Below are 21679 nucleotides of genomic sequence, written 5' to 3'. Positions count from 1 at the left end.
CAGGCTGAAAGAGGTCAAGTAACATCCCCGAGTAACAGCCTCACGTGGCAGAGAGAGAAACTGAACCCAGACAGTCTTACTACAGAGCCCTCACTCCTAACCACCTTTGCCTTAAATGGAATAAATGAGACAATGTGCATGGTCTCCCTGGGGCAGGGGGAGAAGGGGAGCCCTATGCTTCTGGGGGCTGATGTTGTTCTGACGTTAGGAAACCTTGAGTGGTTGGTGAAAACTTAGGGGAGGAGGCTGAAGATGGGTGTAAAGTAACCAGTCTTTTCCTAGCTGGAACTTTCCCCACAGGAGCTCTTGTCTCCTAGAGAATTCTATCTTTTAGGTAAGGAGGGCATGGCCTCACAGTCCTCGGGAGATGTGGTGCTTCTTGGTAGGTCACCATTTTGTTTTTGTAGTTCTATTCTTAATTTCTCCTTAGCGTTTTGCGTTTCCACTTCTTTTTCAATCTAGAAGATGGATCTGTCCTATTCATTCCATCCTCATGGCATGGGAGCTGCCATTTGGAAGTTATCATCCAGTGGTGAGGGGACCACACCAACAATCCCAGGGCCCCTCCCCCAGCACACCCTCACCCCGTGGGTGCCTCGTCACAGGGACTGCCTTCCATATACGAATGAGCCAGGTAGGATGGTCTCTCTACTGCCTGCTTCCTGCTGGTTCCTGTCGGGCAGAAAGGTGTACTAGGATTGAGGGGATGTAGGGCAATTCTGACTCACGTGGGGCAGCTCTAGTGAAGGCTCTATGATGGAGCCCCAAGTCATGTCAATGAGTCCAGTGTTGAGTCTGGGGGAAATGGAGAGCTGCACTGAAGAGTAGCCAGGCTCTGGCCCGGGTTGAGGAGAAACAGGACATACGAAGGACAGGTTTACCCGATAACACAATTGTATCTTTGGAAGCTTACAGCACTGTCCTTATAAAAATGCAAAGCAGGTACAAAAGAAATTAATGTCATCTTTAAAAGGTCAGAGCAAGCCTGAACATTGATTTTAAGATGCTTTATCAATTAGAGACCAGAGGTTTTTCCTGATGATATTTATTTCATAAATGTAATTATTTTTCTAAAACATATTAAAATAGAAAACATGTTCTTTTGATCAATTATACAAAGAAAATACCAATATAGTAATAAAAATACTGAAAATATATGAAAAGCACCAGAATATTAGAGAAATTACACTGGCAACAATTCTAGGAATATATTTTTTTTTGCAATTGTACAATAAAGTGCTATTAAATCCAGTCAAAATTAGTGGAAAGATATAAAAACAGTTATGGTATTATGAAATTTGAGGCTAGGTTTAACCGCAGTTGCATTTTTAGGCTACTTTGAGACCAAGCTAATAATATTTTATTAATGTGTTCATGGAAAATCTATTGATTTCCATTCTCAAGCGAAAATCTCGATCTTAATGTTGATCCTTGGTAATTTGGTCATGAATAGGTAATGACAAGATAAAAAATAAAATTATTATCAGAGTACTCAAAGTAATAGTCACACAAAATGTGATAAGATCAAATGAAGACAGAATAAAATCTGATGTAAATAAGTGATTAGTTAAGACAAGAACAGAAGTTTAGATGCCTTTGATCTTATAATTTTCAGTACTCTTGCATAGTCACATTTAGTAGACACACAAACGTTAACAAGATACGCTATTAAATTCAACTGGCCAGACATCAGGGAAGAACATTGTAGTGAGTCCACGTCATTTTCGTAGGAAACATTAAAGGGACACTGTTGGGACAATACACTTCCAATTCTGACCAATGATTTCCCCATTCATTTGCTGAGGAACAAAGAACATACACAAATGCTTTGAGATTAGGTTATATACAGCCGGGGATCTAACATGGAAAGGGAACCGCTGTGCACACACACAGGGAGATACTACGGGGAGTACTTAGGGTGTACTGAAGTCACTTTCACGGCTGGAGTTGGCAAACTGCAACAGAAAAACCCAGATTAAGACCAAGTATCAGACCAGTGTCCTTTTAAGGTTTTATTGCTAGGCCAATTTTGAAGGGACTCTCTGAAATCACCACTCTCTACAACTCGACTTTGGAATCCTCAGCTTCTCAAGATGAAAGCCGCCAACCCTACACTTCAGAATAAAAAGTTCTCCAAACGTGGCTCAATCAAAACTCAACATTTATTTAACAGGCAGACTATGTTTTCTTTCAGATAGTTACATGTGAACCGACGAGAACTGAAAATGGCTGTATGAGTGAGAAAACAAACTGATTTCATCCGCCTCTGCCCCTGCAAGTTGTATCATTTTAGGAATTTAGGGACCACCCTCAGGATTACTGTGACGAAGGCAGAGTACCCAGCAAGTGCAACAGCCCTGGTCTAGGAATTCTAGTTTTCATTCCTAAATGGAGAACCGACACTTGAGTTTTGATTTTTTCCCCCCACGCTTATAGGTACTCCAGTGTTGTGTCAAGTTTCCTTCCTGTGGCCGATGTTCACGCGAAACTGAAATGTCAATGAATTCTGCTCTGCATCTCAAAACCAAGGTTTCAAAGAAATTTTAACTCCTGTCATTTAGAAAAAGGAGGATTAGACCCTTATAAGAAATGCAGCATGGGGGGGGGGTCAGTGTCCCGCCCCAGTGAGCGATGGGAAACTGCATAAAAAAGACTGGAAGAGAGGACCAAGAAAACCCAAGCAAACTTAGTTTCGCAAATTCTGTCTAAATGTGAGTGTTCATAAAAAAGTCCGAGATTAATAAAAGGCAGACTGTTAAGGAAGACAGATAAGAAACAAAGGCTAAAAGGTGGTTTGGCATTAAATTGTTTCACACACCCAAAGAATATTGACTAGCATCTGGAAGGAATTCTCAAAATTACAAAGTCGTGTTCACAGAAATTAATCTGTATTAAGTACGGGTTTTTTTTTTCAATATACATGTTCTATATACATAGTATAGAAAAGCTAATAAGTTGGCTCAGCTATAATGATTTTGTCATAAAAAAAAGATTACATTTTTTGGCTGTGACAAAGCTTGTTACTTCTACTTTTCAGTCCAGCTAATGTATACATATAATAAAACAAACTTTAGAAGTATTCAAATCAAAAGGAAAAAATAAATTATATCTAAAGTATTAATTTACACAATGGCTATGCCTTGACTTTATTAACTATAACTATGATCTCTTATACTCAATTTCTCCAGTGTTTCCTCATTCTAACAGAGTTTATTTTCGAGACACGTATTTGTTCCCCTCTAAGTGTTGCACGTTTCCTTTCAGGAAGCACAGATGTGCAAAACTTTTAGTAACATGAAGTTCTGGGTCTTTTTCCAACTAATGAGCGAAAGAGCCATGTTTCTCACTGAACTCCACTTCTTTAAGTGTACAACAAATAGAAGAAAGACATGACAAAAGCAAGCAAGAGCATTGTTAAGGAAAGCAGCAGCTGCTGGAACCAGATACACCGCTGAACTTGGTCTTCAAGCTTCCTATTGCTTTCTAGTAAACGATTGAGCTAAAGAGGGAAAAAAAAGGATGAAAGATGCATATCAGTAAAACAGTACATTAACCATGTGAACGACAACTAGGAATATTAGAAATCCAAACATTTACAGGATGGGGTCCGTCTACTCTGAACAGCTGGGAGCAGGAAATGCAATGAGGGATCACATCTGTTTGGTGAACAGACGTGCGCCTGCTCACTCTAGTTTTGGAAAGATCTAATTTTCCAGTTGAAAAGGAGCAATGCAGTCACTTTCTGCAGGTACCAAAGCCAGCGAGTCAGAAAGAGAGTCCCTCCAATCTTTTTCGAATTTAGATGGTACCTCTTCCATGAGATCAAATTCTTGGATACTCTCCAAAGCGCCACACCTCGTCCAAATTAGAATGGCCAGAGCTTTTAAAAAGTTAACACATCTCCAAAAGTAACTCACCACTCACCATTTTCGATTTGGCTGCCCTTCACAAAGAAAAGAGCATTTCTGTCGCATCTATGCCAAAGGTTCTCTCTACGTCAGTGGGGAAAAAGTGGATTTCTAACGTTGGTTAGCATTTACAACTTTGTTTTAGGGAGAAAGAACACTTACTTGTAGATAAAGATCTTCACTGGTTTTATCTGACATGTTAAAAGCATTGTCTTTTAATGTAAGGGTGGTTGGTTTACTGCTCTCAACAATATGGCATCTTAACCTGTGGAAATGCAAAGGAAACAGGATTGTAAAAGTAAACTATAAAATGAAAAGAGTTAAACACAGAAATCTACATAACAGACATGAAAGCACTCATTCTTCTCCCAGTTACACATAAGGTAGCAGCACAGCGTGTATTCATCTTGGAAGGGGAGCAGAATTTGCCACCCCCAGATACACCTCTCTGGCAGAAGGATTATCTTGGGCTCGCTATTTTTTGAGAAACAGCAGACATAAGAAAAGCTTTGAAAACCTTTTGTCAGGGACACTGACATTTATAAAGGTAATCTACATTTGTAAGGGTGTTTTCCTCTGTGTACCAGAGGGGGTGACAAAATCTCTAGAAGGGACCCATCTAAATCTGCTTAAGGACCTTACCCTCGTTTACTGTGATTTTCCTGACCGTCTTCCCTGACTCGCTGATGCCCCAACATCTTGTCTTGGGCCATCTGGGGGAGTTTTACTGTTTCCCTGGGTATGTCCCGTGTATACAGGAGGTATACGTGTTATTCAACTTCTGTTTTCTCCTATTAATCTGTCTTTTATTCCAGGGGGTGGAGGTCTCAGCCAAGAACCTAGCAAGGTAGAGGGAAAATTACTTTTCCTCTCCTACGTTTTGGCAACCTACGATGGGCCCTGCTGGGACACCGTACTCACTTAGGCACCTACAGATGGGATCCTGGAAAACTGGCAGAAGCCAGTGAAGGGTAAAAATTCTTACCTACCAAAGTTAGCTCTTCTAGATCTCACACTAGTGCCAGGTCGAGAGAGGTAAAAATTTCACCTTGTCCCTACCTTTCCAAATTTAGGTTAGCAGAAGAAAAATCGGTCAAATGGGGTTTTCCTTTCCTCTCATTCTATGTATTGAGAGCTTGGGTTTGTAACCAGCAAGAATATTCTTTTTGGTCTCTGCCGGCTGGTGGATGCACAACACACAAGGTGACAGGCAGCATTCTCTCTGTCTGGCCGTGCCAGCTCGCAGGGCAGTTGTCATTTGGGTCCCCAGTCCGTGAGGGGACTTTGTGCTGTCAAAGTCCAATCCAGGAGCACTTCCCTGGTGTCACAGAGCGCAGGGTCTGTGACTGGAGGCCTCGCACATTGTTGTGGGGAACCGGAGCTGCCATTTTCACGACACCGTTCTCCCCACTTGTGGCGAAGAAAGCCTTTGCTTTCTTACGCTCCCTCTCTGAGGGCTTCAGTGTTGGCACCCTCTTTTGGGAAGCCTCTTGGGTCCATGGTTAAGCCATCAAAAGGCCTGTTGGTTTGAGTCGCTATTGAGATTAATATAAGATCCAACTTGTCAATGCCAGATGGTGGATCTTTTACATTTTTAAAGCTTCTATGCTGAAAACACTGTTAGAGAGCTCTCATCCTAAACAATGGTGGTCTTGGTAGCTCTGGAAAGACCAAATTGAAAGGAGAACATGACCCAGTATGGCAGCTGGCCTGAGGAACTTCCTTAGAAAGAAGAGATTATGAAGTTTTCAATCTCTACTTTCAGAAGATAACCACCTACCAAATTTAGAGAAGAGGTGAAAAGATCAGTCCCCATTCACAGGGACTGTGACTGGCTGCTAAGGGTTGTTCTTCTTATCCATGATTATACTGTAGTTATCAGATAAGCCAAATGGTCTCCTGGGGAAAACTCTCCTCACCAAGAACATGACCAGAATTTCTCCCAGGCCCTCCCACAAACGTTCAGGAAATGGATCAGCTGCAGGCTGATGTCTGGGGGCTGATAGAAGCAATAGAACAGGTTGTTTTTCCCCCCTGAATTAAATTGCTTCAAGGATGAAGTAAACACTTAGAAAAAGGACAGCATTCAAAGGCCTTTGTTGAATACTTTCTATAAACTTTTTAAAGGCATGCCGCATTAAACCCTAAAGCTCCAGAACAGAGAAATCACTTTTTTTCCATCTTAGTTGGAAATCATCTTCCTGATATAGAGCAGACTGAAGAAAATGCAGCTGGATGGGTGGGTCAGTCCCCTGATCCCATTCAGGCTGGAACACAATTATTTGAGGAATTAAAAGCAACCATCTTTGATTTGCAAATCTTTACAAAACCACTAGTGCAACACTGGAAGCAGTTCAAAGTGTGTCTAAGCTTCCCCATCCTAAAACCTACCCTGCCCGCACCTTCTCCCCCAACCCCCCCGCCCCCCAGCTCATCTGCAAATACATGTCAGTATTGTGAAAGATCAGGACATTGGAAACAGAAATGTCCTGGGCTCAAGACAAAGAAGGAAAATAGAAACAGTAATTACTGACGACCTCTGATAATAGGCAAATGTACCCCAAAACTGCTTTAAAAAAGAAATAACAAACCTTGATACTTTGTGCCTTTCAGGTAAAAATTTTCTATCCTCTAGGACATGATAGCTAGCTCTTCGAAATATAACTTTAGGGTAAACTTATTCCAACTGCCAGAAACGCAATTTGGACCTAAATGTTCTTTTACAAACTAGTGAGTATTGTGTTATTGTACCTGATTCATGGCTAAAATTTTAGAGCTAGATACCTCAAAAGTCTCTGAGTCTATATGTTTCCGTGTGTCTATATATGTTATGGATGCGTAATATTTTTCTACTTCTGGACGGTATTGCCAAAATTAATTTGTAAAAGCTCTGACTGGCTTAAAGAAAAATAAGCACTTATCAAATTAAGTATTCCTAAAACTCTTAGAAATATAGACACTAACCCAAGTGTCTTTCAAGTTCCTGTGATGTAGAGTAATCTTAGGTAAAATAAAAGCTGGTCAAGTGTGTTGGTTTAATTAAAATAGGCACGTCTTCAAAGTTATCAATATTAGATATAATGCAGATATGCAACTTTTTTCTACTTGAGTTTAGTATTCAAATAGGTTCACGTTTTTAGGTAAGTTGGGTAAGAGCTTTTAGGTGAATTTGTCTACTTAAAAACAGCTTTTCAACTCTGTTTGGTAACGAGTTTTGCTAAGTAAAATAGGAAATTATTTCCAAATAAGATAAAATATTGAAACATTACTGAGCACAGGTTTATCTACTTTTGGCTTGTTATTACAGACGAACTAAAAATATTTAGTCTGTTAGTAAACATATCTCGTGCCACACTGAAAAACTGTACCATGAGGGAGCATATGCTTCTAGAAATTATGTATCCCTGAATTTGCCAATCTACAGAATGCTGGTGTTAAATGACAATTGTTTACTACTTAATTTTCACTAAAAATTATTGTTTCTAAGAATTCTGATTCATATATGTAATTTACTAGAAATAATGGAGACAACTAACTCCACGTGCAAGGAAAGTAGGATGTGTTTTTTAGCTGAGGAAAGGTATGGACACGTATTTTTCTTAAGGGGAATAAAAGTAATTTTATGCTGAATTAAAGCTGGTTATTTCTGAATAGGGAAGAAAGCAAAGAAAACTTCTCTTTGTGTAGTCAAGCTGGCCAAGATGGAATTTGTTACGAGGGTTATAAAAATAAGCTTTCATATCAATAGTGTACTCATGTAAAACTAAAAGTTAACATCTGCTAAAAGGACAACATTTTCTTGGACTATCAGTCAGCTACTGATAAGAGACGGTGAAAGGTTTTTCTTTAGCTTTTAAGTAATGTGCCTAGAAAGCAAAAATTGTGTGTTTTATCAAAATAATTTCCTGTGCTTCATGTTATCTTTATCATCAGGTATTTGATTGCTTAGGAAAATAGTCTTCTAAAGATCAAAAGAGCTAAGTTTTACTCACAACGATGTAACTTTCTGCATTTGCCTTTGACATTTTATTGTTACTATGGTTAAATGGATAATTAAGTATTATTTCATGATGATCTAGGATTCTATTCAGTCAAGTGTCTAAAACCTTCTGACATTTTTGACAAACCCCAACTCAAATTCTAACTGAAGTCTTTTTGACCTTGAACTATCTCTGGAATTTTTCAGAGGGCTTCTGGAATGTATGGAAAGATTAGTTTTATAGCTCTTTTTATAAGAGAGAACAAATTAGGCTTATTTACTATGTTAAGTTACATGGGAAGCACTGTCAAATAAGTAATCCTAAACCTTCTTTAGGTTGTATTTGTATGGATACGTTATTAACATAAGTGTTCCAGAAACTGTATAAAATTCCTAGAAATCGGCTATGTTCTAGTATAATGTTATTGTTTGTAATTCTAGTTATTATCTTACAATGTTGTATGCCACAGAAATAACCAAATTTCCTTGTCAAAAGCCTTATAATGAACTCTCATCAGGTCTGCAACCATGGCCATTTTTAAGTCTGTCATTTATAGAAGCTATTGTTTTACTCGGATCCTTTCGCAAATGTGCTTCTCATGGCAAGGACTCTGACAGGTACTCCAGAAAACAGGTTTCTGATGACTTTAAGATCATAAAACTGAACTGGTAAGAATTTCCAGAATAAAAAAGCTGGTTTCAAGCAGACCAAGAATTAATAACATGGGAGTGAATGAACTGATAATTCTACTGTTTAGGACTTTTTTGAAACACTGCTGGTTCTTTAATGTTTTGTTTTCCAAGGTTTAAGGAAATATTCTACTCTTTTCTCATAAGCTATGATTGACAGAACTATACCTTTGTAAGCAGAATTGAAACAAGTTTTCTCCCTCTGTGGTCCCTCCAGCATTCAGAAACTCAAAGTATTCTTTCATGGAAATACGTTTTTTTTTTTTTTTTTTTTACATCAATTCAGTAAGAATCTCTTCTCCTTGGAAGAGGACACAATTGGAAGCATGGTTATATTACTAAGGCTCTGACTTGAATGTCTTATTTGAAAATGGTATGCATAAAAATCAGGTATGAACAGACAGTTTTAAGGGCCTAAGACTGACTTTAGGGACCCATTAAAGCCCCTTGCAAAAAATGGACCTGTAACCTTGCTTACAGGCTTCTGGATGGCCTTACCAGGTAAGGAAGGTCCCTTACCTTGGCAGGCTCAGGGGCTTCAAGAAGAGAGGAATTCATCTAAATCTGAATAACCTTACCCTTGTTTACTGTGCTTTTCCTGATAACCTCTCATTACTGGCTCCTCTGCTCCCACACTCACTCCCCCCAATCTTTCTTCTTTCACTGGAGATGGTATTGAAGGTGGGGAGAGGGAAAATTATTTTTCCTTCCCTACCTCTTCCTACTTTATTTTTCCATGTTTATGTTGAGAGAGCATGAGAGCAAATGGGGGAGGGGTAAGAATCCCCAGCAGGTTCCACGCAGAGCCCTCGAACCCCGGTGAGATCATGACCGGAGTTGAAATCAAGCATTGGGCGTTTTACAAACAGAGCCACCCAGGCGCCCCACTTCCTACTTCTTAGTGCATGTGTAATAACACAAGCAATTACAGATACTGCTCAATAACCTACGGGAAGTTTATTTTATAGGGTAATCAGTTCAACCTACCCGATCTTCCTATTTGAAGGAAACCACCCTTTCTAGGTGGGAGTCAGTGCTTTACTCGGGCCTTCAGTACCAAACCACCAAGTCTCCCTCTTTCTGGGAGGTAAGTGATCCTCTCTTGACTTACAGAAAACCAAACTATGAGCACTTAATTAAAAGAAAAAACCCTGCTTTTGAGGGACTGTTTGCAAAGAACTTCAAATTAATCTCCATCTTTTATACCAGTGTTACATAACCTTTCCATTTGTTTTCAGAGCCATGCCTTTGACAAAAATAAACTTGGCTAAAAACACAAAGTGGAGGGTGTCACAACTTGGGAATTTACTCCATCCCAAAACAAGTCAACCCCATCCCGAGCCTTAACCTGTATCTGGGTTCCTTCCTCCTTCCCGAAGAAAGCTGACCTTTACCTTGGATGTAAGTCTTGTCCCTTCAGCCTTGTCAGAAATTTCACTACTGGTGATTTACCCTGTCCAGGTGGCCTCTCTCATTGAAAAACCCATGCCAGACAACTGCTTCATCGACACTGCATTATTCCTTCCTCCAGCAAGACTACTCTCTAGAACAGTCGTACTACCTCCATTTCTTTGGCACCTGGCTCCTGCCAACTGAAACTGCCCCCCCCCAGGTGGGCAGTGATGACTTCACTGCCGTAAAGCTTGTCTTCCTAGGCCCTCTCCTGTCCTCCTCCCCTCTGACAAGATCACTTTTTGCAGGCTTGTTCACAAAGGTAAATCAGGTCAGGTAGATGCTCTCCTATCTGCCTCTGTCCAGCCTTCTTCCCACCGTGAGTCCTGTCACTCTTCCCTACGTGGTCCAGCCACATGTGTGTTCTTTCAATTGCTTTTGAACAGTTAACTCAACCATGACCGTTACTAGGTTTTCCAGCTTCTCATTTATCAAATGGGATAAAGAACTACTTACCTCCTAGGGTCATTTTAATGACCAAGTGAATAAATAAGAGTAAAGCACTTAAAACAGGACTGGCTGGCAGTGGGCTCTTATTTAAGTGTTAACTCAGTATCAGTCTTTCACTTGGGTCTGGTCTACACTGTTTTCCACACAGCCCCCAGAATAATCCTTTAAAAAAAAATAAGCCAGATCACTTCCTGGATCTGCTGAGCACCAACTGTAGTTTCTCCTCTTAACATCAGAAGTCTTCGCTATGGCAATCATTTGCATTCCTACTATCTCTTTGACCTCATCTCCCACCAAGCTGCCCTTAACCTCCTCGCTGTTCCTTACACAGGCCCAGCACATTCCTTTTTCACTTGTGGTTCCCTCTTCCTGGAAAGCACTTTTTCTAGTTCTATATATATGGCTTACGCACTCTTTTCCTTCAGGGCCTACAAAAGTGCCATCAGAGTGGCCATTCTTTACCCACCAGTCTTTGTTTTGGGGGGCTGTCCTTTGCATTGTGGGATGTACAGCAGCATCCCTAGTCTCTACCTGCTAGATGCCACAGTACCCCAATGCCCACTTGTGACAATGAACAATGTTTCCAGACACTGACGAGTGTCCCTGGGAGGTAGAACTGGCACACTCCAAAAGAAAACCACAACACTCCTCTCTTTTCTCCTTCTCTGTGTATCTTTGCATGCACATACATACTTGTATATGCCCATGCAGTCCCAGGTTTTCCCCCTAATACATCATAGGTACCTTTGTGTATCAGAACAAGAGACTTCCCACACTCTTTTGAATAGCTGCAGAGTACTCCTGCATACGTTCAAGTGCGTCTGACCGTTGCTTCACTGGTAACCATTTAGGTTTGTTCTTTCCCATTTTTTCCTAGTACAAATAATGCTGCAACACACACATTCTAGGACACAAAGTGAGTGCTCCTATAAAGGGAACGGCCGGGACAGAGAGATCTAGGTTTGTAATTTGGGACACATCCAGATTCTTGCACAGTCCTGTAAGCAAGTCCCTGCTTGCAACCTCCTTGAGAAACTCCAGATCTCATTCCTGGGCACCCCAGAGTCCCACACAGCTCAGGGCCCACACTAGAAGCCTAAGTGTCTGCCAAATGCTAGAAGGAAGAGACACCTGCCTAGTCCATGCAGGCATAGCTCTCTGATTCTTCCCATCACATTTGAGAATCTGTAAGAAGCATACCTATGTTCCATCACTTTGTTTCTGGGAACCTCTTTCCAGAACTGAGTCAATTCTGCTGGGCCCGTGCCAGATGACTGTTCCATTTCTGCAGCCATTATCAGAAAACGGTCTTGGGCAGAGACTGTTAAACCTGCATTCCAAAAGAGTAACTTGTTATATAAACAAGCCTTTACAAAAGGTTGGGCATGTTGGTTTAAGGCATTATTCTAGAAAACAATGGAAAAAGGACAATATGGAACCACCCTAAAAAGGAAAACGTTTTTCTAAAAATTCAATTTCAACAGGCGTCAGTTTAAACAATTTTATGCATTAAAAAACCATTCTAGTGAGACCCATTTACCCATTTCATTTTACACACGAGAAAATGGATGCCTAAGAATGCAGCGACATGACGTGTTGACACTCGGATTTCCGGCTTCTAGTCCAGCTCTACGGACTCACCAACCAGCCCCAGGTACCCCAGCACACCCTCTGAGGCCATCACGTGACAACTCACCCCCGTGGGGAGACACAACTATGTCAACTGAAGCTCCAGGGTCACAACTGCTGTTGCTTGGCTTGACTCTGTATTTTTCTGGAGCAGTTGTTCTCACCTATTTATGAATAGAGTAATCACATAATCACTAACAGCATAATGATAAAACTGATCTTGGGGGTGGTAAACGGCTTGAAAGTGATTTTTAGAAAACTAGCAGTTAATAATAAAGTCTACAAAACACCCACGGTGGTCAGGCATAGAATGTATCTTTCCCCATCAACAGGAAAACAGTATCTTTATTTTTTAAAATCTCTGCTAATCTTGGAAGTCCACCTGTCACTCAGCCTTCCTTTTCAACAAAACAATCTGTGCAGTATCCTATCTGGCAATTGCCTAAATTTAATAACACAAATTCTAAAAAACCGTATTAGGACTTGTTATAATAGCGTTGTCCAATTAAAAACACTAGAAAATCAAAGAAAATATCCTAGTGGTCCAATCTAAATTAAATAGATGATTTAAGGAAATAATTTCTACAATATGGGGCAGTGGCAGACTCGGTCATTAGGTTAGTATCCAGCATAAACTACATTCCAAACTATATCACACTTGGGGGAAAATGCACTCTTGATTTTATAGTTTTATTTTTTTTGCTATTATGAATTATTTATATGATGAAGAGTGATTTTCCTTGAGTTTTTATTTACAACAAACATTAAAGCCTGAGATTAATTTGGACATTAGCCTATTACGGCTCATTAAAGATTGAGATACAGATCCCAGGGAAAATTTTAGATAAGCTATGCCATGTGGTTAAAACTAGAAGGCAGCTTATCATGCCTAAAAATATCATAAATAAAAACACTGCACAAGTTACAAATCCTCAGTCTTTCGATTAAAATGACTGAAATCACTTCCCATGTCCAATTTCCACATATAATCTATTAGATCTTTCAGATACTTACCTTAAACGCCACGATGTTTTTAGTTACATTTGTCAACACTATTAAAGTTTTCTTCTCTCCAGATTCTGTACTTCCAAAATACAGTTCTTCTGCTGGGCTAGGTGGTGACAAAAACATAAGGCATTTGTGTTATTCAGAATAAATGACAATCTAATCATTAGCTGGAAGAAAAGCATTTAATATTATATGCTCATTTGTATAAAGAGATTTCATCAAAAAAAACCCCTACAAAACAGTTACCTAATATAGTTTGTGTTTTCATCTTACTAATTGATTGCATGCTACTTAAAAGTCCTATGGTTGGCTTCCCCAAGATCAAAAGCTAAATAGAAAAGGAAAGAAGAAAGAATAGGATGATTCTGAATTAGCCTATAATCAGCACCATCTAAAGGTGCATTTAAGCTCTTTGGAAGGTTACACATAATAAAAACAGAGAAGAAGCTGGCACTTCAACTTTAATTACAAACAGAATAGAATGGGGCATAATTTTATACACCAACAGAGAAAAGTCTAACGTAAAATGAACGATCATCAGGGAGGTCTTGAAGTAACAGACTAAGGTCTTACTATGTAAAGGCTTTTTCTAAGTAATATGGAATACAAAAAACAAAATTTGGGGTGGGAAATATTTGTCAAACAGTAAAAGCAGTGAGCCTCAAAATACAAATTTTACTACTGTCACTGTAGAGCATGTGAACTAAAAGACTAAAGCAACGTTTTATGTAGTTTTTATTTTTTTAATGTTTATTTTTGAGAGAGACAGAGTGAATGGGGGAGGGGCAGAGAGAGGGGGAGACACAGAATTGGAAGCAGGGTCCAGGCTCTGAGCTGTTAGCACAGAGCCCCAAGTGGGGCTCGAATTCACAAGCTGTGAGATCCTGACCTGAGAAGTCGGACGCTTAACCGACTGAGCCACCCAGGTGCCCCATTGTGTAGTTAAATTTTTTTTTAATGTTTTATTTTTGAGAGAGAGTGCGAGCGGGGGAGGGGCAGACAGAGAGGGAGTCACAGAATCTGAAGCAGGCTCCAATCTTTCAGCACAGAGCCCGATGCAGGGCTCGAACTCACAAACCGTGAGATCATGACCTGAGCCGAAGTCAGACGGTCAACCAACGGAGCCACCCAGCAGCCCCTCCAATTGTGTAGTTTAGTTACATGAGTCAAACTGTATCAGGTGCCTCCAAACACTGGGTAGAAGAGTGTTTTTGTTTTAGATAAAAAGGTGAATTGTTCAGACTGTCCTTGACCATAAACGTAAGTAGATTCATTTTATATCAGGAATGTTGGCATATCAGAGATTCATTTGGAGAACACATATTTTTAAGGACATGCTCTCCTAGGAGGGCTCTGCTCATCTTTGGACAAGACAGATTAGCACAGCTGCTGGCTTACTTTTAGAGCCCATCTGAAATACAACACAGAAAAGACCAGAAGGTTATGAATCTCAGAAGTACTCTCAATAACCACGAGACTGACGGGAGACAGCCGCTATTGGGGCACCTGTGCCTGGAGGAGAGAGAGGTGCTGTGACTTTCCTGGGGGCAGAGGCAGGGGATGCTGAGCCCAGACCACAGCCCTGGAAGCTGCCCTGCCCTACCCTACCCTGGCCCTCTCCCTGGCCAGCTCTTGAAGCTGACCCTCGACATTCATGAGCCAAGATCTAGGGTGTCCACAAGCCTCCAGTGAAAAGTGTGAAACTTCTAAACCATTATAGGGAAAGAACAGAGACAAACTCCACAGGGGGGAAATGGCAAAGAAAACCCATGACCAGCAGAATATACATGTGGGACCCCCCCCCACCCCCCACCCAGAAATACACAGATGGTTGAGATAATCCAAATATAATAGTAATCCCAATGTATATAAACAAACCAGTCTTCTCAATTAGAGTATCAGTTTTTTTAAAAGTCTGACTGTACCGGTCATAAGAGTCATACCTAAAACAGTTACACAGAAAAATTTCAACTATGGGACAGAAAATGATACATCAGGTCATCACCAAAGTTGGCATAGCAGTATTAACATAAGGCCATATAAATTTATCAACTAAAAGCATCATTAATGAGAAAGAGATCTTTATGTAATGATAATTACAAACAATCCTGAATCTCAGGCTGAGTAACCTAGAAACAAAAATAGAGATGTGCTGAAATCGGGCTTTGGTAAAAGACAAAAACAAAACAACCCCCCCTCCTATTTTTCTAGTCCAGCTTTAGCTTTTAGAAGGTCAAACTGATAAGTGCTTAGTTCACTGTCATCTTTGGCATCCTCAAAGTTGTCCAAGTCAAACACTATCAGTAAAATGAGAAAAATATATGTCATTCAGATTAACTGTTAATATATGAATATTCACTTTTATTACCTAATGTGAAATGAGGGCCCTTTAAACACACTTAATGGAATAACAAAAAGGTAGCTAACAATGTCTACTCTGTCTGGAAACCAAGGTGAGTCTTTGGATAACCTTTCATTAGAAAACTTGTGTACTGGTTTTCAAAATGTGGAAATATATTTTCCCTCAAGATGATCAAGACAGATTATTAAAAAAAGCATAGCTAATAAAATCCTCAACTATGATTACCTGATGTGTAGTAAGGGCCCTTTAAACACACTCAATGGTTTTTTGAAAGCTTTAATTTTGGAATCAACCTTTTCATTTTCCTCTGCTTTGGAAGTATGTTCAGTAACGTTAATCTAAAGGCCAAAAAAATATGAAGAAAGAAAGATAAATTTAGTTTCATACTGACAGCTGGGTAGTTCATTAGGTGAAAAAGTAAACACAGTGATTCAATCCAAATTATAATCTTTAACATAAGCTTATTACACCTAAATTACGTATATGACATATATTAACATGACCATTAACATATACTTGGATGCCTACGACAGATAAGTCACTACAGAAAATGTAACATGGGCTTTCCCTTAGGATCTTTAAATCTGTTCTAAATTATAACATTTATCCCTCTATCAAGCCCCTGATGACTCATAAAAAGATAACTAAGTGCTCCTTCCAAAACTGGAAATAGAGGAAGTAGATAAAAGGCTTTAAACTACTTTTATCCGATAAAAAATAGTTTTGATAACACAATTCCTAAGTGCATTTTGCCAATTTTTATACCAATGCATGAAATCGGCTTTGTCATACACCATAATGACACTTCTGGTTAGCCAGTGACCTCCTTCCTCTTTCTTTCCAGACAAAATGTTGAAGGACAGGAAGTTAAATGAATTACCCAAAATCACATAGCTAGCTAGTTGCAGAACGGCGGACAGGCCACAGCTTTTGACTCAAATTCATTCTATTGTTAAGATTACCTTTTTTAGAAGAGCTGTTTGTTCTTCACTGGAAATTGTTTCCAAGGTTTCTTTGCCATCACTCTCTAGATCTTCTTTACTTGAAGCTTCATCTTCACTGGCAATAGGTCCATTTTCACACAATGGTGTCTGGAAATCATCATCTACTAGCGGTGGGTAGCTATACTTGAAAGGATCCTAAGAGAAAGGAATCGTATAACAGCCTGCTGAGAGGTGGGCAGACAAATAATTCTCTCGAGTTAAAAATCCACTCTCCGGGCCAACAAGCAAACCAACACAAAAAAACAGACTTAATTAGATAGTGAATTTTTTTTTTTTAAAAGGAAGCATTTCAAAACACAAGGGGAAAGGGCAACAAGTGGTGTGGGCAACTGATTAGCCATATGTAAAAAAACCAAGTTGGATCTTGAGCTCATTCTTTGTGCCAAAAAGAATTTCGGAAGAATAAAAACTTGAAAGTATGTATTTTTTTAATGTTTATTATTTTTTTAGTAAGCTCTACACCCAACATGGGGTTCGAAACCATGACGTTGAGATCAAGAGTCACCTACTCTTCCAATGGAGTCAGCCAGGTGCTCTGAAAGTGTAATTTTAAAAAACCATGTAAGCTTAAAACAACAACAACAACATAAGCTCCAGAAAAACACAAAGAAGGATTAAAAAAAAAAAATAAACAGGGTCACCTGGCTCGTTCAGTCAGTAGAGCCTGTAACTCTTGATCTCAGGGTTGTGAGTTCAAGCCCCATATTGGGTATGGAGCCTACTTAAAACAAATACATTAAAAAAAAAAACATGAAACAAAACACAAAACCTAAGTAGTGAAGACCTTTCTAATCATAGCACAAACACAGAACCCAGCAGGCATAAAAATGCTGATAAAAAATGAGCACACTAACATGAAACATTTCTGAATGACAGAAAACAAAACCCAACAATCAACTCCCCCTCCCGAAAAAAAAACCCGTAAAAAAGTTTTTTTTAAAGCCACAACTAGAAAAATATGTATCACATGTATCAGAAACAAGACAGCTTTTGTTCATATATACAAATCAAGAAGAGTGATAACAGAATTTTAAAAAAAGGAATGACACAGAATTCGTAAAGAACAGACTACCTTTTAAATCATAAAAAAATGCTTGACATCACTTACAATAATAGAAATGCAAATTCAAACCACACTAGAATATTTTTCACCTGAGATTGTCAAAGGTTACAAAAATGAGAGTATGTGCTACTGGCAAGGGTGTGGTTCAAGCATTGCCACATGTTACTGGGAGATGAGCACAATCTCTTTAGAGGGAAACTGGAGCTCACCTTCTACTTACACTGTTGAATCCATGTACCAAGATATTTACAAGGATATTCACTGTAGCACTCCTAATAATGGCAAGATTAGAAAACAACTAACAGTCCTTCCAAAGAGAACTGATTAACTACATTATGTTAAATCCACACAATGGAATATTCTGCAATGGTTGAAAAAATCAGGTAGACCTCTATGAATCAATATGGCATAAACTAACAAGAGATGAAGTGGGAAAACCAGTGAAACAACATACGGTACGTGACTGTTATGTAAAAAATAAAATGGACAGAATATTTCCAGGAGAGAAAACATGGACACAATGGTGGCCTCTGGACAGTGGCAGTGGGCAGTCACCTGGGGAGGGACACATGCTTGGCACTATACTGCTGTAGTTTTCAATCTTCAGTATTGTTTGCTTTTAAAAAAATCATGTATAAGTATTACTTTTGGGGAAAAAATTATGTGAAAGAATATTAGTCCTACTATAATTCTGAGCAGTCCTAAAAAAATATACCATTAACGACAGAGAAGGGAGATAACCTTTTCTACTCCTAAAAGTAAAAATAATTTTTAGTAGGGGCGCCTGGGTGGCTCAGTCGGTTGAGCGTTGGACTTCGGTTCAGGTCATGATCTCGCGGTTTGTGGGTTTGAGCCCCGCGTCGGGCTCTGTGCTGACAGCTCAGAGCCTGGAGCCTGCTTCGGATTCTGTGTCTCCCTCTCTCTCTGTCCCTCACTCACTTGTGCTTTGTCTCTACCAAAAATAAATAAATGTAAAAAAAAAATAATTTTTACTAGAGGCTATAAATTTTAAAGTTTTTTTGAGAGAGAGAGAGACAGACAGACAGACAGAGAGGGAGGGAGGGAGGGAGGGAATATGAATCCCAAGCAGGCTCCTCACTGTCAGCCCAGAGCTGGACGCAGGGCTCGAACTCACGAACCCATGAGATCATGACCTGAGCCGAAATCAAGAGTCAGACGCCTAACCGACTAAGCCACCCAGTCGCCCCTAGATGCTATTAATTTTAAGATATAACAATTCTAGGGACAGATTATTAAAAACAAATCAAATATCTAGTTTAACTAAAGGTAGTACGTGAAATGAACCATACTGTGTTTTTCTATGTTAAAATGTAAAATATAAAGCTTCAAAATAGGAAAGCAGCAAATTTCAAATTAAAAATACTGGTTCAAGTTTTTCTAACCAAAGAAATCTAAAGGACACAGCAAAACTTTTCATCTTCCCAGTCACTTGATTCTGGTTGAATCCAGTTTTGCCAAGTAGGCAGTATCTGAAGTACATTGTACAAATCAAACAAATGAAATTTTAAAATCAGGTTAACCCAAAGCATACCAAATCCATAGGTTCCATAGTTTATAAGTACACAATACACAGTACGTTTCATTATCGTGTAGTGGTAAAAATTTAACACATACCTAGTTATCCCCGGTCTCTTATTTTTAAGTACTAATACCATTTCAAGGAAAGGTGATAATACATATTATCTTTGAAATTAAAAAGACTTAAACAGTAAACAACTGGAAGCGAACTGAGACACGTGAAAAAAAAAATTCAGTAACTCACGGTTCATCTCTAGACACAGCAATACTATGTAGCCATAAATAAGAGTAAAACAGCTCTTCATACTGATGTGGAATGATCTCAAAGACATGTTGTAAAGAAGAAAGTAGGAGGCATAAGGATGTAAAAATACACTACTTGTTTAAAAGCGATGAGAGGGAGGAAGAATTACATCTCTATTTGCTTGTGTGTGTTACATATATACTGTATTGCTTATGTAGGCAATACGGGTTCCTGGAAATAAATATAAGAGATGGAACTGGGGAGAAGAGAGTGATTGGGACAGCAGTAGAAAGACTTTTTACTGAATACCTGTGTCTGAATATTCGTATTGAATACTGAATACTTTTCAGTCTAGAACCATGTAAATATATAACCTACTCAAAATTAAAATTTAACAACTCAAAAACTTACATAAACATGTCTATCATGGTGCTATTCTGGAGTATCTATGACCTTTCTTTGCACGTTAAGATACTGCTGCTTCTTGTCCCTTAAGGCAAGAACACGGCTTCATGTGCCCCGATCCAGTCTTAGTTTAGAAACATATTTCAAGCACTATACTTACAGTTCCACCCATGTGGGGAGGCAGGTATTCTACACTGACATAGTCTTGGACTTCATTTTTACTTGCAAACTTCAACAAACTCACTGCTTCTGGTCCAAGCCAGGATTTCACAATTTTGAAAGCAGCTGAGGAAAAAAGTCACTTCATTAAATCCATTGTCTTTCTCAATTAATTTACTGTATGTGCTAATGCAAGTCTTCTGATATCAGTTTGGGCTAAACTCTGTCAACAGGTATCTTTGTGGGTTCCAAATGTTCCAGGAAGAGTCAGGAAGACTGAATCACCTTGATGTGCACCAAGAAACTTAACAGAGTTTTGGCCTCTCTACAAATCTGTCAATGATCCCAACCGCTAAGACTCCCAGACACGGAATCAAATAGTACTGTGAGGGGCACCTGGGTGGCGCAGTCGGTTAAGCGTCCGACTTCAGCCAGGTCACGATCTCGCGGTCCGTGAGTTCGAGCCCCGCGTCAGGCTCTGGGCTGATGGCTCGGAGCCTGGAGCCTGTTTCCGATTCTGTGTCTCCCTCTCTCTCTGCCCCTCCCCCGTTCATGCTCTGTCTCTCTCTGTCCCAAAAATAAATAAACGTTGAAAAAAAAATAGTACTGTGATTTGAGGGATAACTATGCAAGAGTATGGAAAGAGTCATTTTTCCTTACACTTCTGATCAACGCCCAACCTGAAAGACCTCCTCAAATGGGAAGTCAAGAAGAGAAAGAAGTGGCTCTCCTTATTTATGGGTTTGAGCTACACTCAGACTTCCATCCCACCCCTAAACATCTCTGCCTTTCTCCCAAGCCCTGCAGCTTATTTAATCGTGAGGAACTCACGGAATCTGCAAGAATAAACCGTTATCAAACACAACTGTTTAGTAATTACAATCTTGTTCTTTCATGCCATTCTAATTTAGATTTAGTTTTTTTAAACCTTGTTTCCATTCTGACATTCGAAACACATTTTAAACAAATTAAAAGAGGAATCCTGCATTAAGTTTGCAAAAGCATCAATGAAAAAACATCAAGAAATCAAACAGTATAATAAAAATTAAATCCTGGTTCAGGAAACTGCATTTTTAGTTTGGCTAATTATGCTTAAATTTTATGTAATATTTACATTTTCCTTAATTTCGATTTAAAAAGTCTGTGAGATGACGTGTTTGAAGCTAGGTTACTTGAATTAACTAAAATGCTAAATCTGATTTTTTTATAATAGTTTTATTGAGATAATAATTCGCATACCATAAAATTCACCCCTTTCAAGTATGCACATCGATGGTTTTTGGTGTATTTAGATAGTTTTATAACCATCCCCACTACCTAATTTTATTTATTTTAGACAGAGAGAGAGAGAGAGAGAGAGAGAGCGCGCACGCACACGAATGGGAGAGAGGAACAGAGGGGGAGACAGAGAGAGAGAGTCTTAAGCAGGCTCTGCACTCAGCGCAGAGCCCGCCGTGGGGCTGGATCCCATGATCCTGGGATCATGGCCTGACCCGAAAGAGAGTAAGATGCTCAAACGACTGAGCCAGCCAGGCACACACCCCCCACTATCTAATTTTAGAATGTGTTTGTAACACCAAAAAGAAACCCTATAAACAATCTCTCTTTACCCTCCCTCTCCCATTCCTGGGCAACCACTGATCTACTTTCTGGATTGGCCTGTTGTGGATATTGCACATAAATGGAATCCTACAACACGTGGTTTTTCTAACTGGCTTTGTTCACGCAGCATGTGTTCAAGGTTCCTCTGTGATGTAGCATGTATCAGTACGTAATTCCTTTTTATG

At 39.5% G+C, this 21679-nt stretch overlaps 1 protein-coding gene across 2 annotated transcripts in view; it reads right to left on the bottom strand.

Moving 5' to 3' along the window:
- Window positions 1–1073: 1073 nt before the first annotated feature.
- MOSPD2 (motile sperm domain containing 2) overlaps window positions 1074–21679 on the bottom strand; it is a 53130-nt gene continuing 32524 nt past the window's right edge. Inside the window, exons 8-15 of one of the 2 annotated variants that reach the window (XM_015071418.3) lie at window positions 19894–20018; window positions 16441–16617; window positions 15704–15816; window positions 13123–13219; window positions 12176–12272; window positions 11680–11809; window positions 4071–4173; window positions 1074–3499 (exon numbers count right to left, since the gene is read on the bottom strand). In XM_015071418.3, coding sequence (XP_014926904.1) covers window positions 3362–3499; window positions 4071–4173; window positions 11680–11809; window positions 12176–12272; window positions 13123–13219; window positions 15704–15816; window positions 16441–16617; window positions 19894–20018 — 980 coding nt within the window. In that variant the 3' untranslated portion in view covers window positions 1074–3361. The remainder of the gene's footprint in view (window positions 3500–4070; window positions 4174–11679; window positions 11810–12175; window positions 12273–13122; window positions 13220–15703; window positions 15817–16440; window positions 16618–19893; window positions 20019–21679) is intronic. The other variant, XM_015071419.3, reaches the window with a different exon arrangement.

This window comes from Acinonyx jubatus, chromosome X, assembly GCF_027475565.1.
Source record: "Acinonyx jubatus isolate Ajub_Pintada_27869175 chromosome X, VMU_Ajub_asm_v1.0, whole genome shotgun sequence".
Lineage (NCBI taxonomy): Eukaryota > Metazoa > Chordata > Mammalia > Carnivora > Felidae > Acinonyx > Acinonyx jubatus.
The sequence above is the reverse complement of the archived record's forward strand: the minus strand, read 5'-3'. Positions and strand labels throughout refer to the sequence as shown.